The sequence below is a fragment of the Trachemys scripta genome, chromosome 1, assembly GCF_013100865.1.
Source record: "Trachemys scripta elegans isolate TJP31775 chromosome 1, CAS_Tse_1.0, whole genome shotgun sequence".
NCBI classification, from domain to species: domain Eukaryota; kingdom Metazoa; phylum Chordata; order Testudines; family Emydidae; genus Trachemys; species Trachemys scripta.
The window spans coordinates 223,023,985-223,043,480 of NC_048298.1; the positions used below are offsets into that span (position 1 = coordinate 223,023,985).

The 19,496-nt window shown below is 41.9% G+C and overlaps 1 protein-coding gene across 2 annotated transcripts in view; it reads left to right on the top strand.

Moving 5' to 3' along the window:
• The window catches only part of PRKX (protein kinase X-linked), a 128,706-nt gene that overhangs the window by 101,922 nt on the left and 7,288 nt on the right, over positions 1-19,496 (top strand). For both annotated transcript variants that reach the window (XM_034757450.1, XM_034757461.1), the window contains exon 7: positions 14,519-14,596. In XM_034757450.1, coding sequence (XP_034613341.1) covers positions 14,519-14,596 — 78 coding nt within the window. The remainder of the gene's footprint in view (positions 1-14,518; positions 14,597-19,496) is intronic.

Here is a 19,496-nt window from a genome sequence, read left to right on the forward strand (position 1 = left end):
CATGGAAGATGAATCCAGAGTAGAACTGGGGCAGTCATCAATGCAGAACAACCTTCTGATACCACATTAGACCCCCCTCCCCCGTACCAAGAGAGCCATATCCTTCTGCATATGAAGCCTGCTTCTTCAAACGATGGTCTCTATTGTATTCCACTGCGGGTTTACGCATGCGCACCGTGCGTCCAGAACCAGAGATCTTGAAAGTAGTAATGTCTGTTGGTCAGTGCATGTGCCCTTGGTTCACCTCATGGTTTCATACGAAGTGATAAAGGGCAGAGAAGACAGACTGTGTTACCAGTTCCTTCTCATCACTGCATGGTCTAGGTCGGAATTATTAGTGTCCTCTCGTGTGTGACGCACTTTTAAATATAGAGTTGTACTTAATTAGCTTAGAGTATTTTACTGATTTTACTGTTTATATAGTAGTTTTGTAGTTTACTAGTTTTAGGAGTAGAATTGAGTTCCTTGGGCTGGGGGGTGTCTTCCATGTAAACAGCCCTCATACTCACATGCGGATATTGGACTATGCCAAAATCCCAAGCTCTAAATCTGCACTTCCTTCCTGCGTTCCTTCTTGGTCAGCGACAAACATCAACACTGCCTCTACTGCTTGGGAGAAGCCCACATTTCATCCAGGTGCAGTATCTGCCAGTCCTTCCCCAGCTGTATCCAAGAAGGCCAAGTTCTCTGCCTCTGGAAGTATCTCGTGGAAGGCCAGGCAACCCTCCCTCCCGCCCCTTACATCGGCTTGCAGCAGCCAGGAGTATGCCTCCAGCTACAGAGTCCAGCACGGGCAGTACTATCACTATGGACCCTGCACCAGGACCTAGTCGGGAGGCAAGGAAACATGCACATAAGTATGGCAGTATGTTTCTTCCAAGACTTAACAAAGGAGAGGCTCCTTCCACAAATTCCAGTCATGGGAAGCCAGCATGCCCTAAAGCACACAAGCATGAAAAGAGACCACAGAAACCACGGATCTGTTGATACTAGATACTGACCCACATGCACCGTCAACACTGGCATCTGTCTGAGCTTGAGAGCCGTCTGTTTTGAGGAAGATCACTGCTGAGGAGAGGGTACCTTTGGCTCCAGAGAGGTTGAGAAAAAGGCCAGAGCCCCAGGAAGTGTTTACTCTGGGAGAGTTGAGGTGTCCACACCTTCTGAGACCCTCTACTTCCAGGAACACGTTATCTCCTGCACAGGGTGTGCCGCAGCTGAGGCACTCCTCGCCCCCTGCTCCAGCAGCAGACACGCTTCCAATGGTACCGCTGATGGAACTGAGCTCTGAATTTTTGTCTTCGGCTAAATCTGACAAGGGACAGGAGCCATCCATCCCTTCCCGCCACAATGAGTACCAACAAAGACCTTCTACATCATCCAGTATCCTCCACTCCTGCCACTAGGGAGTCACTGGTTTCCTCAACTGTGGGACCCACTGCAACACCTTCTGGATCCATCATGCTGGCCCTATTGAGTATCCTTGCCCCAATATCCACCCTCAGAACCCATCCGTTCTATAAAAGAAATATCCCCTATTTCAATGCCTCAGCACCTTCGAGTAGATGCTTGGAACCGATGGTGGAAGGAGATGAGGTCAGTCCAGTTCCAATGGTGCCACCGTAGCAGGAGAGATTCCAATTGTCCTCACCTGATAGCAGTGGCTTCAGCATCTCCTCCCATCTCCTGATGATTACCGCCAATTCCAGTATCTTCTGGGCAGTTTTGCAGGAAGAGCTACACATTCTGCTGGAGGAGATCTAAGACGCTCAACATAAGCTGCTGGACATATTTCACTGATTTGTGCCAAGTAGAGTTGCTCTACCAATCAATGATGCCATATTTGAGCCAGATAGAACTGTTTGGCATATGCCGGCCACATGTACGCAGAGGCAGAGAAATGCTTCTAAGTACTGGCCAAGGGGTCTGAGTTTCTTTTCTCATCCTCCCCATCCCCCCAATACACTTGTGGTCCAGGCAGTGACTGAACGGGCTAGGCAGAAGCACCCACGCTCCACCCCAACTGACAAGGAAGGTAAGTGGTTGGACCTTTTGGGCCACAAGGTCTTCTCGGGCAGCCTTAAATTCAGGATCTTGAATTATTAGGCATTATTTGCAAATACGATTTCCTCTTACAGCCAATTGGAGGACGTTGCTGAGAAACTGCCACAATAAAACCGGGCCTGCTTTTAAGCAATAATACAGGAGGGGAAGTTAGTAGCAAGAACATTGCTTAATTCAGCGATGGACACAACAGATACTTCATCGCGTCCTATGGCCACAGGCATAGTCATGATGAGGGAGTTGTGGCTCCATTCTTCTGGTTTTCCCAGGGAGGTACAAAACACTATCAAAGACCTCTTTCGTTGCAACACATATTTTCAACTAGAAGATGGATGACTCCTTCCATGCCATGAAGGATTTGAGCTATACTTTGTTCCGTGGGCACACCTGCGCCAAAGCCACTGCCCCCACAGCATTAAACAACTTCCCAATTTTTCCATCAGAGGCCTTACAAGCCATCAAGGAAGCATCAAAAGACTCAAAGATTTCATCCATGGGGCCCGTCCTCATAACCTTCCTCCTTCCAGTTACAACCCCCCACAGAAGAGAGATTTCTGAGGCACTCTAGAGCTGTCAACCACCTGAGCTGCAACCATGCAACCACTTCACCTCCTTTGGGGGGGTCATCTGACACTCTTCATACCAGCTTAGAGTGCAATAATAATGAACAAGTGGTTACTAAATGTTATACACTATAGCTATATGATCTAGTTCATCACTCTGCCTCATACAGAGCCCAATCTCGCCTCAGGGACCAATCTCATGACAGCATGCTTGCCATAGAGGTGGACTCTTTACTACAAAAAGGGGCAACAGAGTGGGTGTGATGGGTTGGATCACAGAAACCCCCTGGGAGCTGCCACCTGATGTGCCAAGACTACCTCTACTCCTGTTTTCCCTGCCAGCTCAGGACTCCAGCACCCTGTCTTGCTGAGCCAGACACTCCCGTCTGCTCCAACAAAGACCCAGGGTCTGAATTACTTGCCCCAAAGCTGCAGGTTTACCTGAAAACAGCTCACAGAAGTGTGCTTGTCTCTAACACTCAGATGCCCAACTCCCAAAGGGGTCTAAACCCAAATAAATCCGTTTTACCCTGTATAAAGCTTATGCAGGGTAAACTCATAAATTGTTCGCCCTCTATAACACTGATAGAGAGAGATGCACAGCTGTTTGTCCCCCAGGTATTAATACATACTCTGAGTTAATTAATAAGTAAAAAGTGATTTTATTAAATACAGAAAGTAGAATTTAAGTAGATCCAAGTAGTAACAGACAGAACCAAGTAAGTCACTAAGCAAAATAAAATAAAATGCGCAAATCTCTGTCTAATCAAACTGAATACAGATAAGATCCTCACCAGTTCCAAAATGCTCCCTTTTACAGACTAATCTCCTTTTAGCCTGGGTCCAGCAATCACTCACACCCCTTTGTTCCAGTTTCTTCCAAGTATCCGGGGGGGAGGGGGTGGAGAGACTCCCTTTTTAGCCAGCTGAATACCAAATGGAGGGGTCTCCCATGTGTTTAAATAGACTCTCTCTTGTGGGTGGAGACTCCCCTCCTCACTCCTATGCAAAGTCCAGCTCCAAGATGGAGTTTAGCAGTCACCTGGGCAAGTCACATGTCCATACATGACTCAGTTTTTACAGGTAGCATTCATTGTTCACCTTGAACATCCTCAAGTAGACTTCTTATGTGGATTGGAGCATTCTAAGATCCATTGTCCTTTAAGTGTTTCTTGATTAGGTAATTAATTTCAACATTCCTTTCTCCGGGAACTGACCAAATGTTCTACTAAGGTTATTTTGAAATCAAGCCAGTACACAGCCAACATTCATAAAGTCGAATACAAAAATAATACATGCATGCAAATAGGATTAATACATTCAGTAGATCATAACCTTTACTGAGATATGTTACATGACATATGTAGCATAAAACACATTCTAAGCATATTTCCATAGAGACTTACGTGAGGAACTGTCACAGTGGGTTCCTCTGGAATATCGAGGGATGGGGTTTTATTCAACTTAATTCCTGATACCCAAAAAGAAAGGTGGATGGAGACCAATTCTGGACCTCCATCATCTAAGTTGCTTCATCTGTAAATCCAATTTTTGTATGGTGATGTTAGCCGCGAACATCCTGTCATTAGAAGAAGGCATGTAGTTTACGGCTCCTGATATTCAGGAAGCTTATTTTCACATAGACATCAATTTGGCCCACAGATGGTTCCTGTGGTACACAATTGGCCCGTAGCATTTTCAGTACAGATTTCCACTGTTTGGACTCACCACTGCTCCCAGGGTCTTTACCAAGGCTTTCTCCATCGTAGCAGCCTACCTCAAGGATTATGGGATCCTTGTATTCCTCTATCTTGATGACTGGCTCCTAGCGGTGCGGTCCGAGACGAAGCTCAGCTTTTAGCCCCCATGTTGCTTGGACTCCTTTCTTCCCTCTGAGTCAGGTTCCAGACTTTGCAGGAAATCATAGCCTGCATAGTCAATAGTCTGTCTGTCTTGGCCAAGACCTGCCTATCCCTCCTTGGTCATGTGGACTCATGTACATACGTCACTGCCTCCACTCACCTCTGCCTTACCTGCCTCCAGATGTGGCTTCAGAGAGTTTACTTACCCAGGCGCCACACCACGGATCTTATGCTGACAGTTCCCTCGTGGTACTATCTTCCCTCCAGTGGTGGACAAACCCACAGTGGCTTTGTGTGGGAATCCTTGTTCTCTTCCTCCCTGAACAGGACTATCATCACTGACACATCCCTCATAGGAGGGGATCATGCATTGGAGACCACATGACACAGGGACCACTGACTCGGGAATCCAGGATGCACGTCAACATTCTGGAACTTAGAGTGTGATAAGAAGGACATGCCAAGCATTTCTTCCATCCATCAGGCCCCATCATGTCCTTATGTTGGACAACACCACCACCGTTTATTGCATCAATAAATGGGGGCACAAAGTCCACCACTCTGTGCACAGAGGCATCTTCTCTAGAATGGGCATGTTCGTCAGACGTGCAAAACATCCTTTTGAGCAGCAAGAAAGAGTCCGCTAGGCATTCCTACCGGGGCAAGTGGAAATGCTTTGCTTCCTGGGCCTAACAGAAGGGGCTTTCCCCAGAAGCAGTGGAGATTCCCCTCCTTTTAGATTCCCTCCTGTCTTTGAGGGCATCGGGTCTTGCCCTCAACTCTCTCAAAGTACACCTGGCAGCGATTAGCGCCTTCCCCCCTCTCCTTCCTCTCCTTCCCCCCCAGTGGAAGGACATTCTGTCTTTAGACACCACTGACTGCTGGGTTTTGAAAGGCCTTATCAGAACCTTCCCACCCATTCAACGCACTGTGCCCTGGTGGAACCTCAACCTAATTCACCTAGTATTAACGAAACTGCCATTCAATCGACTGGCATCATGCTCCATGTTTCTCCTTTCCATGAAAGTTGCCGTTCTTGTGGCTATTACTTCGTCGAGAAGGGTAGGTGAACTTGGGACCATGATGGCTAACCCTCCTTTCACCACTTTCCATAAAGACAGTCTCTCTGCACCTGCATCTGAAATTTTTGCCAAAGGTCATCTTCCAGTTTCATCTCAATCAGCCCATTCACTTGCCTGCTTTCTTTCTGAAGCCGCATGCCTCAGAAGAGGAATAACTACTCCATTCCCTCAATGTCGGTTGGGCCTTGGCCTTCTAGACCAAGGAAAGACCAGTAAATCTCCTAGACTACTGCAATAGCTGAAAAAATTAGAGGTCAGGCAGTCTCTACACAGATAATCTCCAAGTGGATTTCAGGGTGCATTACACTCTATCGGCTATCGGGACTGCCTCCACCCTCTACAAGAGCCCTGACTTTAACCATGATGTGCCTTTCTGGGACATATGTAGAGTGGCCACATGGAGTTGAGCGCATCCCTTTGCTATGCATTACACCTTGGTGCAGGAGTCGGCAGCGGAGTTGTCCTCCACTCAACCATTCCTTCTTCATCCTCGCACCCTTCTCCGGTTTAGATACTGTTTGTTAATCACCCTCAGTGGAATACTATAGGGACCGTCGCTTAAAGAAGAGGAGGAAGTTACTTACCTGTAACTGCAGGTTCTTCGAGCTTTATGGTCCCTATCTATATTCGACTTTCTGCTCTCCTTCCCCTCTGCTGTAGGTCTGTTGGATTTGTGGTGAAGGAATTGGAGACACAGCCAGTTCACCTAGCCCTTTATCACCTCAGACAAAACCATTAATCTAAGCAAGGGCGCTACTACTTTCAAAATCTCCAGCTCTGGATGCATGGTGACCATGCATAAACCCTCAGTGGAATACCGATAGGAACCACACATCTCAAGCCTCCAGTTACAGGTAAGTAACCTCCTCTTCTTAATGTCACCAGAGCATCAATCTTTGAGTAGAAAATCTTCTCCTCAAGGTCACTGACTAAACCACCTATGCCAGACTACCAAGAGTATCCAGAACCAGAGGCCAGGCAATGAGAGCACCCTGTAACATAACCAGAGGATCTCTGGTCTTTGTTTCTTGGTGAAGCAAAAAGCTTGGCACCTTCACTGGCACCTGATGGCTTTAAATCATTCCAGGAACTCCTTGTGAGGATTGCTGAGTCTGTGGAGAGAGAGACATCAGTTATATCTTGAAAAATCCCACAAGTTGTTTGATATTTGGTCAGCTTCGGGTTCAGCCAGGATCACTTCTCCCATAAGTGAGGAACCCAGCTAAGGCGTTATGGTAGACTCCAGCCATGATAACACCTACTGTAAAACAGCTTGAGAAAAGGTACCAAGTATCACCAATGGGCTTTGAGTACTTCTGTATTCACTGTAACCTAGGCTCCTTAGTCATGTCAGCTGTATATGAGAACATCTGAGTGAGAGTACTCCCAAGAACAAGGTGGTTCTGCATTCTAAGTTCATTCCAAAGGTGGTCCTGGAGTTTCACCTACATCAGTTTATTAACCTACCAGTTTTCTTCCTGAACCATGTTTGATGGCAGGCGAGAAGAAGCTACATATTTTGAATATTTCTAGAGCCTTTATCTATTATCTTGACAGGACCAAACCTTTTAAACCTTTTCCCCAGCCTTTTTGTGGCTACATGTGGCTCTATGAAGCAAGCTCATTGAAGCTAATTTCTAGGGGGATCAATTAATGTATCTTCACTTGTTATCAATTAGATGATAAGCATCTTCTTCTGAACATGAAAGCATACTCTAGTAGGGTACAGGCACCATCTTTGGCCTGCTTCAGAAATGTGCCACTGTCTAAGATTTGCAAAGTAGCAATGTGGAACAAACCCACAGACACTTGTCAAATTTTATGTGCTTGATGTGCGCGCTAGATCTGTTGCCAAGGTCAGGACAGCACGACTTCAACAGTCAATTGACTAATCCAGCTGCAATTCCTCACTGTCCTTGTCCAGGGAGGTTGCTAGTTATCAATCACCTACAGTGGAATCCACACTGACTAGAACATCTCAAAGAACCACAGTTACTTTAGGGTAAATAACTGTTCTTTTGTAAAAGGCTCTGATCCAGAAAAGCACTTAAGCCTGTGCTTAACTTCTTATGTGTAAATAGTCCCATTTAAATAATTTTATCAGCTCACAGTACCAATCCCAAATCCACATTTGTGGGACTACTCAGAAGATTAAAGTTAAGCATACAGATCCATGTTTTGCTGGATCAGCTCCAAGATAGAGAGAAGCTAGTTTTTTTTTCCCCATACTTATTGCTCATGACATTTCTTTAAAAAGAAAATTAAATCTGTGTAAAAACAAATTACTGTTCTAAAGAGAGAAAGTGACACATAACCAAAAGAGTTAATCTGTAATAAAAAGTCTATTTACAGGAAAGAGTAATAATTTTATGTATCTAGAATATAGCATACATTAAAAGCTTGAGAAATGCAGCTCTAAAAACATTTTAAAAGGTCATTTTAAGAGCAATTATTTTCTAAATCAAAAGTCTCCAATTTACATTAGAAAATCGACCACCTGGTTTCCAACTGTTGATGGGAAATGATGGACATCTGTGCAAGTGTATTAACAAAACAACACTGTTGTACATGGCACGGTATTGCCTCTTATGCACAGTACAATCTTTTAGCGTAAAAGGCCAGAGAGGCCTAGCATGACATCAAGTAAGACTAATAAAGAGCAGTATGCTGGGGCTTCAAAACTGAAGTAGTGCTTGTAAGTTAACTATAGTTCAAGCCCTGTTTGGCACCATATTTCCCAAGAAGTAAATTATTTAGCAATGTGATCAATTAAGAAAGTTATACAGAAAAAATAAAAATAGAGACATATCTGCAAGTAAAAGCTGTACATAGAAACAAATCAGGACATCTATAGAGACCTGAGAGACTGATCTGATAGAGCACTTGAGCTGAGGGTAGCAGTGGGAATGGCCAAGTGGAAGGTAATACTTAGGGAAGTAAGCATATCCAATATAAGATGTCTTGAAAACCTAAAATAAGATTTTGTTTTCATAGCAGAAGATGGAAGTAGTTAAACTAAAAACATTTTGGAACATTTCATTCCTTTTAGCCTTCAGGGAGGAATGAAGACAACTGTTAAATCCATTATGTACTATATATTTATAGGCTTAGTTTTCATGTCCAGCATATGAAGTAGGCTAGAAATCTCTTTGGTGCCAATGTGTACGTGTAAGAAATAATGCCATATATTTGCATTTAAGTATAATTTATCGGTGATGGAGAAAGTATGAAGGTTTGAAACCGCAGATGCAAAGATCTATTAGAATTCTAGCTTAATTGATTTAAAATGTATACGTTTATAAGGCCAGACACTTAAAACTGTCAGTTTGTTGCTGTCAGTACTAAATCTCTGCTTTAGCCATTGCTGGGAATAAGCATGTGAGTGAGTACTGAGATTGGGCCAAGTAAAATTAGTCATGGGCAAGACAATTACATTCATTTTCTTTATTAGGATATAAAGTACATCTGAAGTTCAGTGCATTTTCATAAACGTCACAAATTACAGTTCGAACAGTACTGCACTGTGAAATTGAGAAGCTTTGGATATAGTATAAGGTTACCACAATTTCTCAGTGCTAGCAGTGAAGATCAAGTGTGGTAGAATTGTTATTGTAACTGGGGAAAGAGAAATGTTCCAGTTTTTTGCACAGTATGATGGAAACCTCACTAATGCTCCTTACTGCAAAATTCTGTAGTTTCACTTTTCAGAAATGGTTATTGCAGTATCAGGTCACATGGATTTACACCAACCAGTTTCCACTACAGTTGTGTCAAATTCTAGCTACAGAAACTGGATGACTCTTTGGGCGTTCATAGGGAAAGTTAAGCAGTGGAAGATTTTAGTTTTGTCTCCTTTTGACAGACTAAAAAAGAAATTGAAGAGCAACTAGCAAAAAAACACAAGTGTGCAAAAAAAAAAAAAGTACATCAGAAGCAGGAAGCCTGCCAAACAATCAGTGGGCCTCTGGATGAACAAATTGCTAAAGGAGCACTCAAGGAAGACAAGGCCATTGCAAAGAAGAGGGTGTGAGGGAGGTTCCCATACCTGAGTCATTCTTTCTAGATATGAAGAATGGTCTCAGATTGAGGTGTCATAGATGAGGTTTTGGAGCAATTTGATAAATTAAAGAGAAATAAGTCATGAGGACCAGATGTTCACCCAAGAGTTCTGAAGGAACTTAGCTATGAAACTGTAGAACTGTTAACTGTCGTATGTAACCTATCGTTTAAATCTGCCTCTGTACCAGATGACCAGAGGAAAAATACAAAGAGGGCAAATCTCAGCCCTCTCTGGAACCAGGAGATCAGTCATTCCTTACTTTTACACCTGTTTACTTCATTAAATTACCCTTCACAAAACTATTGTGCAGCTTGTGGATCTTAGACTTGTTTCAGAACCTAGAACTAACTGTTAACTAAGTCAAATGCTCACTGACCACATACAGAGCTTCATTAATCTGTCTGTTTCTCTACTGACCTTGGGAGAGCCTTCCTCTAAGTAAAGGTGTAAGTAATCAGTCCAGTTGTTTCAGGCTCATTACTTTTTGTCTTTTTTTCCCCCTGAGGTGAATTCCTGAGCTCCTTTCCTATTACAGAGCCCCTAGCTGCTTTTCATGCACATTAGAGCTGATCAAACCTGGAACTTCACTGATAATTATCCTCTTCTCCCCTCCACTGTCCCCCCTCCCGGTATCCTTCATGTCATGAGCTCAGCGCTCAATTGTCATTAAGGAGATGTCTCTGTCTGATATGAAGTATGTTGTGACAATAATTGTCTGGTTTATTGAAGTTCCTGTGAAGAGCAGAAGAGATCAGGGTAGTGCTCTCACCTAAAGGCAAGAGCTATTGGAAAGACCCTGTTTGCCTTACCTGGGGTGTTAATTGCAGTGTTGTTGTAACTGTGTTGGTCCCAGGATATTAGCGAGACAAGGTGGGTGAGATAAAGTATTTTTTTGGACCAGCTTCTTTTAGTGAAAGAGAGAAGCTTTCAGGCTACACAGCTCTTCAGTTCTGGGAAAGGTAGGGCAGGTCAGTCTCTTCCAGACATACAACATGGTACTCCACAGAGTATGGCATCTGTTGTTTTTCTGATATCCAGATGCAGCTTCCAACCATGGATATCTTTACTTCTCCAATGAACACCAGGGATTTTTTTTAACCCTCATCTTACCTAAGGCTTTACATCTATGATGTACCTTGAAGACTTTGCACCAGCTATTTAACACATCTGACTTGTCTCAAGATGCCTTTCAGTCCTATGATCACAGGTCTCATGCAGCTGTATATATCCTCCCCTGAACTCCCCCTCTCCCCGCAAAAAGAGACATTTGGGTCTATCCATATGCCTCCTCTGTGGCCAAGATGGACCTGATTTGCAGATCCCTCCTACCACAGGTCCCCAGCCTTTTTTCTCAGGAATCAAAGTACCTCCCCAGATCTCTAGCCCCCAGTTCCTGTGATTAGATGCAATATAGGTTAATGGTCCAATGAGAAGAGACCTCATGGATTCAACAAGGTTTTCACTGGAGAAAGCATGAAGTTATGACTGCCCAGTGTAATTGTGGCTGGATAACTTTCTCCTTTTGATGTTTGAATATTTGTCTTGGAAATGTACTTTCAGCTTGAATTGTTTGGTTAGTGGTATAAGGTAGTGGTTCTCAACCAGGGGTACATTTACCCCTAGGGGTACGTAGAGGTCTTCCAAGGGGTATGTCAACTCATCTAGGTATTTGCATAGTTTTACAACAGGCTACATAAAAAGCACTAGCAAAGTCAGTACAAACTAAAAGTTCATGGACAGTGATTTGTTTATACTGCTGTATATACTATACACTGAAATTTAAGTACAATATTTATATTCCAATTGATGTATAATTATATGGTAAAAATGAGAAAGTAAGCAATTTTTCAGTAATAGTGTTCTGTGACACTTTTTAAAAATATTTGTCTTATTTTGTAAGTTTTTAAGTGAGGTGAAACTTGGGGGTACACAAGACCAATCAAACTCTTGAAAGGGGTACAGTAGTTGGGAAAGGTTGAGTCACTGTTATAAGGTCAGCAGTGTCAAAGAAGCAACCTGCTGTGGTGGGTAATTCTTGGAAGAAGTTTAGATAAACAGATTGAAATTTAGACCAACAGTGTGTGAGGTCTTGTGGTGTCCAAATTCTGGTGCAGTTAGGAGCCAAGCAAAGAGATTCTTCCATGTCGTTTAAAAAAAAAATACAACATTTGGAGAATGATGGAGCTTCTTTCATGTGACAGTGATCTTTCATCCAAGAAATGGGCCACTCCCACGCTGGTTTGATTCCATGTCAGGTTGAGTGGATTCTTATGGTTCCCTCAAATCCTAGCTTGCAAGAAATGCCTGAACTGAGGATTATTTTCTAGTTCTGTATGTTAATTAAGTTAGGACTAATTTCACCATTATCCTTAAAATGGTGTGTGTGTTTCTTTTGCAGGGTTTAGGGCAAACTATTGTTAAAGGAAGATGGCTAGAGACAAAACCTAAAAACAGAGAAAGAAGTGTTAAGGGTTGTGCTCTACTAATAACTCATCTTCCTATGTAAAGCTTAAAGGATTTAAAAAAAAAAAGTGGAAAATCAACACTTTTAAATATTCATTTAGTACTCTTGCACATTAGTGAGCCTGTTGTCTTTTCTTCTACAATTCTGTCTTGATATATGTTAACATTTTTTTTTCTTTTCTTACCTCTCTGTAATGAAATTGCCCTAGTTACATGAAACTCAAGGTGCTAACATAAAGAAGACTAATGCCCACAGCAATTAGTTTTTGACTTTTCCATAGTGAGGCATTTATTAGAATAATTTTCTTGTGTATTATATCCCCTTTGGGTCACAGTCACAAAACATATGTTGCAATTGCCTGTAGGGAAAAGTCATATTAGGACAGTATTTAATGTGTTTTTACCTGCCGTTATTTCAGTTTAGCAACTGGAAATGAGGGCTGGCACTATGTGACCAGACAGCTCTCCATAGACCATCAGATCATTAGACCACCAGTGGGTTAGCAGGCCACAGTTTTAGGATTGCTGGTTGGTGAAGTATATACCCCTCATTAAAATCATTTTCATAGCTATCTCTCTATACTGCATATCTGAAAAAAATATTTTCAAAGTTCTTAATCTTGGTTTCTTTTTTTTTTTTTTCTGGGTGGTTTTGATTTAAATCATTAATCAGGAAGACTCGATTTAATCATGGTTTTCTACATAAAAGTGCATTCTTGTTGCTTGTTATAACCTTAATACATATTTTTCACAAGTCAGAGATAGATGTAGGTTTCATTTTCAGAAGGTACACACTATACATTTTTAAAAAGTGATTTATTTTGAAAACTTTTCAAATTAGCTTTACAGCTATATCCGAAAATGAATGATTGTTTGGTTATTTCATTTACCAAAGGTCATTGAAGCAGATAGTTCACCTCCCAGTGACTTCATAAATATCTCCTGTTCAACAGGTTGATCATTAATATTTGGAGGATTTTCTTGCCATGCTGTATTAGGAGGAGAACATCACCAGACAGACATTTTAATTGTTTTATTTAATTAAAACAACAACGTTAAGTATTCTGGATTTTTTTCTTCAACAGCAAACATATAATAATTTAACAAAACAAGCATATGTCCCTCGCTTCTCACATTTATCTCCAGACTTCTCCTTGTCCAGATCTATTCTGACCCCAACAATCTTCTATTCCTTGAACTTTTTGAAACTTTGCACTTTTAGAGAGAGGTAAGGGATTGATTCTGTGTACACAAATTTGCAGAGGGACAATAGAGTTGAGGTCTTATTTCTCGCCTCTATATATTTATTTATTTATTTATTTAAAAACATGTTTGCCCTTTAACAAGCGTGTTACCTCTGGAGACAAAAATCCACAGTTTGAGAACTGCAAAACTAAGCATCTCTGATCGTATCTTCTAGATGGAGCACTGACTCCCATTGGCTAGATAGAAAAAATAATCTAAATAATCTATACAGTAGGCTGTGGAACCCCTTAAAATTGGGTCCCTAATCCATGAACTATTGGAATTCATTTACAAAACTTTTCTTAAACATTACATGAATATACTGTCTCATACTATAGAATTAGAATTTATAATCCCTATTCCATGATGAGATACATTATAGCTCAAAGCTATCTTAATTAAAACATCTTTAGATACTTCCCCCCCTCAAAAAGCATTTTAGCGCAAAAAAAAAAAAAATCCAATTGATTTTTATCCACCCTGATTTTTTTTTTTTTTAGCAGCATTACTTTACTTTTCTCTGTTCACCTTTTACAAGTGGTAAAGTGCCAGGAGGGAGAAGATATTAGAGAGAATATACCCCCTCAACCCAAACCTGGGTATGGGGATGCTCCACACTCTCTCATGTCCTTGTACAACGTGTATGAGATCTTGGGTGCCACTGGATCTGTGTCAATGCAGATCCCCTCATCCCTTTTCTGGACTACCTTAATACCCTATGCGGAGTCAGGCCAGGACCCTTTCTGTGGGTACAGACACCATTCCATCTATTCCTCACCGGCCTCCGTTGCAGCCCAAGGTGGGGGCTTATGTGGTCCACAGGGTTTTGCACTGGCCCTTCATGCCATTGAGAAATCTTGTCCAAGATGTATAACTAGAGTTAAAAGCTTTTCAGAAATAAAATAGCTGCTTATATTCTAAATGAGTGAATTTGTGTAGTATCTAATTTTTTATGCTCACTGGTTATTTAATGCCCTTGTGAAAGCTTGGAAATGTTTTTCATATTTCCCTTCATATTATAGGGTTATGGATGACTTCTGGGCTTCTGTGAACTTTATATTAAAAAGTTTGAACTTGAGGGGGGGCGGGAGAACAGCTATAATGAAATACATAGGTTAAGGTTTTATGGCATACACATTATCTTATAATTTTTTGTTTGTTTTTTGGTTTTATTTAAAGAATGGAGCAGATGATGTGAAAAGGCATCGGTGGTTCAGGTCTATAGACTGGGATGCTGTACCTCAAAGAAAACTAAAGGTATTTTGTACAAAAATCATATGTAGGCTATGGTAATCAAAAATCATCCATCCAAAATTTCTTCTGATACTATATAGGTGTATAATGTTGCACGTGTATTCAGTTAAGATCTATTACAGAATAATTTGAAATATATAGTCATATGATGCATATTGATTCTTTAAAAAGATATGCTTTTCACTAGTCCATATTTAACATATGCCAAGTTGGTGTGGGTTTACATTACAAAATCCCTTAAATAATCAGAAAATTATATCCTGTATTACATACATATGTCTCATTTCACAAGAACTAGTTAATAGCTGTTTTTCAAAAATAATTAGAAATACACCTCTACCCCGATATAACACAACCTGATATAACATGAATTCAGATATAATGCAGTAAAGCAGCACTCTGGGTGCGGGCGAGGCTGTGCACTCCAGCGGATCAAAGCAAGTTCAATATAACGCGGTTTCACCTATAATGCAGTAAGATTTTTTTTTTTTTTTGGCGCCCGAGGACAGCGTTATATCAGGGTAGAGATGTATTTTATTCTGGGTTTGAGTCTCGCTGCTAAGTTTCAGTGCAGAGAAATCTTTAAATAAAATTTAAAGCATCTAGGGGGAAAATGAATGTATTGAAATTCTAACAGATACAGCAGCACTAAATTCAGCCAGTATAGAGGAGCAAATGTATGTAAAAGATACCAATATTTGAAGATGCTAATTTAAGTTAATTTGCAGGTAAAACTTCTTCCTTTCCCTTTTAAAAAAGAAAAAAGTTCCAGGTGGTACAATTCCACTTAATTATTAATGTGATTTATTCCACCACATAATGTCAGTCAAGTGCTACTCAGATACATTTCTGCTTGCTTATGTATGTATGTATGTATGTATGTGAAGCAGTAAACTTCTAGATAGAATTTTTGAATGGAATCATTGAAACTTCTTTAGAGCAAAGAGATTATCAATGTTTTGCCCTGTTTCATGTAGATCTTGTTTAAAGAGAAACCATATGTGGCTGTTCTATGTTAGAACCCTTAAAGCTTAACTTCAGATGTTTTATCCATATGCATTCATCTCATATTTTTCAAATTCTCTGCTTTAGAACATTTGGCTCCTCCCCGCCCCCCAGGTTTTTCTCAGGGGTATATAGTAAAAGTCATGGACAGGTCACGGGCCGTGAATTTTTGTTTACTGCCCATGACTAGGGTTGCCAGCTTTCTACTTGCACAAAACTGAACACCCTTGCCCCGCCCCATCTTCAAGGCCCTGCCCATGCCCTGCCACTTCTCTGAGGCCCCCACCCTATGCACTCCATTCCCCTTCCTCTGTTGCTTGCTCTCCCCGCCCTCACTCACTCGCTCAGGGTGCAGGAGGCGGTGAAGGCTCCAACTGGGGGTGCGGGCTCTGGGGTGGGGCATGGGATGAGGGGTTTGAGGTGCAGGAGGAAGTTCAGGGCTGGGGCGGTGGAGCCGAGGGGCTCGGCATATGGGAGGGGCTCTGGGCTGAGGCAGGGGATTGGGGTGTAGGAGGAGGTACAGGCTCTGGGGTGGGGGGGGGTTGGGCTTTGATGTGTGGCTGGGGATGAGGGGTTTGGGGAGCAGGAGGGTGCGCCAGGCTGCGACTTGAGGGGTTGGAGGGTGGTAGGGAGGATCAGAGCTGGGCCAGAGGGGTTGGGGCATGGGACAGGGTGAGGGGTTCAGGCTGATTCGGGTTCCGGAAGCAGCAGCATGTCCCACTGTGACATTGCACTCCATATGTTTTATAAAAATATGTTTATAAGTGTTGATATGATGCAACTGGAATATGCTTTATGCAAAAGATCTCTTGTAAGGTATCACTACAAAGCTTATAATCTATGAAGTGTGGTCATCCTAGTTGTATGAATGTATCATTCTTGTATCTAAAACTAGAAATATGAAATATAACTCTGAGGTCCTATTGTAATTATGCAAAGTGTGGGCCATTAATGGTGGTTTGGAATCTTGATGGCTCCCATTAATTAGGACAATTGGTTGTAGATGGCTCTGTTTACTTGTAAGCCTATACCTGTGTGCCAGCGAGTGGGTAATGAAGTCTTACAGTGACATGTGACCCTATCCCCTGAACTGGAATCCATCTTAAACCTGGTGCTTTTCCATTTAGAAGGAGGGGTGGGGACCCAGAGAGACAAAGGATTTCCACCTTGTGCCAAAGCTATAAAAGGGGTGGAACAGAACAAAGAGGGCTGCCAGTCGTGAGAAATCCGCTAGTTACCGCCTGAGCTGGAATTAGCAAGGATTGTACCAGGGGAAAGAATTGGGCCCAGACTAGGAAGAAGTCTAGTCTGTAAAAGAAGCTTATTGGAACATCTCTGAGGGTGAGATTTATCTGTAATGAGTTTCTTAATGTATTAGGCTTAGACTTCTGTGTTTTGTTTTATTTTGCTTGGTAACTTATTTTGTTCTGTCTGTTATTACTTGAAACCACTTAAATTCTACTTTTAATACTTAATAAAATCATTTTTGTTTATTAATTAACCCAAAGTAAGTGATTAATACTGGGGGGGAGCAAACAGCTGTGCATATCTCTCTATCAGTGCTATAGAGGGTGGACAATTTATTAGTTTACCCCGTAATAGCTTTATACAGAGTAAAACAGATTTATTTGGGGTTTGGATCTCATTGGGGACTGGGTGTCTGAGTGCTGGAGACAGAAGTACTTGCTGAGCTGTTTTCAGTTAGTCTGCAGCTTTGGGGGTGTGGACCAGACCTGGGTGTGTGTTTTCAACTGGCTAGCATGTCTGGCTCAACAAGGCAGGCTTCTGGAGTCCCAAGCTGGCAGGGAAAACAGACTCAGAGGCCAATTCAGCATGTCAGGTGACAGTCCCAAGGGGCTCTCTGTAACCGAACTCAACACACACCCCTCTGGTTCCTATGAGGAGGTGCAGCCAGGTGGCTCTGCGTGCTGCCCTGTCTGCAGGCACCACCCCCTTCGCTCCCATTGGCCGCAGTTTCCAACCAATGGGAGCTGTGGGGGTGGCCTTGGGGCGGGGGCAGTATGCAGTGCCACCTGGCTGCCCTTATGTGTAGGAGCCGGAGAGGGGACTTGCCAGCTGCATGGTGCGGAGGCTAGCAGAGAGCCTGCCAGCCCCACCTCGCAGTGCCACCACACGGACAGTCAATGGCGCGGTCAGCAGTGCTGACCGAAGCTGCCAGGATCCCTTTTTGACTCAATGTTCCAGTTGAAAACCTGACACCTGGTCACCCTGCCCGTGACCTGTCTATGAATAATAAAAATACCCGTGACTAAAGCGTAGCCTTACTTATATGAGTACCACCGTTTTTTTCCCCCAGTTCCATATTGATCACATGACTTTGGATGTAACACTGAAATAACTAAGGAAAACCATCTATATCCCATATCTAACAGGAATAATCTTAATTTCAGAATGTTTTCATAACTTTTCCTGAAGAATTAATAGTAATGTTCTGATCTGTTAATGGCTTATAACAAATTATATGAATAAAGCTTTATATTAGGCGGTTTGATAGTCCAGTGCCTTTGCAATGCCAAGCAGAAGATGCAGGTTTGATTCACAATGCTAAATTTGCTCCCTAAGTAGTAGGGGATGGGGGTTGTGTGAGAGAAGACAACATCTGTTTGCTGTACAAAAACCCTATCTGAAAGAGAGAGATAAAGATACTTCAGGCCCAGAAGGAGAGTAGGCTGGTGATTAAGTGCTAGATGTAAGACAGGGAAGGCTATGGAGACTGGGGATCCCCAGGCCAATATTAGAAATTCAGAGGACCTTCAGGGGACGCTAAGAACAGATGGTTCCTCACAAAATCTCCACATTTGCTTTAAAAGTTCTACTGGGATGAAATAAATACTTTTATTAATAAAACATTGTAAAATCAGCATTTTATGATGTGGCTACTTTTTCTTAAAATAAAAAGTAATTTGAACTGCTGTAATTTGAAGTGCTGAAAGCTTTTCTCCTGCGAGGGTTTATTGCCAGACTAGAAAAAACATAGGATACGAATGACATGAAGTATCTGAGTGAAACATTTGAATGCACTTACAAGCAATCAGTTTGATAGGTTTGGGGTGTTTTCTAAGCCAAAAAAAAAATTATGCAAATTTCTCTTGAGGAGTGGTTGGAAAGAAACACATTTGTTGCCAGCAAAAGGACCTGCTAATGTCATCATGGCAAGGACATATTAAAAATACATTAATATTTAATGTGACCAAATCACTTCTTGATACTCGGCAGGAAAAGGTCATATTATATTTAACTCTCTGAAATTTTAGTCACTAAGCAATTAGTCAAAGCTTCCAAGAATGTTCTGTTACAATTTAATCTCTTTACTGTATTACTAAGGTGCCCTTCACCGTAGTATGTAAGCACTGTGCAACAATTGAGAAGCCTTGAGCATGCCTACAAATGATTATAAAATCATCTCCCCTTTTTCCTAATTATTTTAAGAGGAGTGCAGGAGAGTATTTATTTGTTTTTATCCTTTCTTACTACTTTCTTTACCTGGTCCTTTCTCTCATGATATTTGTTCATTTCTTTTTGTCTCCTGCTTTTCCTTCCCTGTTACCCCATTAATGTTAAGGAATACCACCACAGGAGCAAGCCTTTTGCCATATGTAATAATTGGCCCTACTTTATTTATGGATATTGCCCGGTATTGAGTCAGTGCTAAGATGCCCATTGACCCTTAGAGAGAGTTAAGATACGACTATTGATGGTGATCAAATCTCTAGGAGAAAACAGATGAGTTACGGGTGGAGCTTAAGCCTTTATGTAATCTTTGTACTCTCTTGGGTTTAATTTAGAGTCAACATTATTCCAGAGCATTTTTCTTAGCTCTGCTCATCCTTCTATCAAAAATTAAATCACAGAAAATTTATTCTCTCTTAATAGAGCC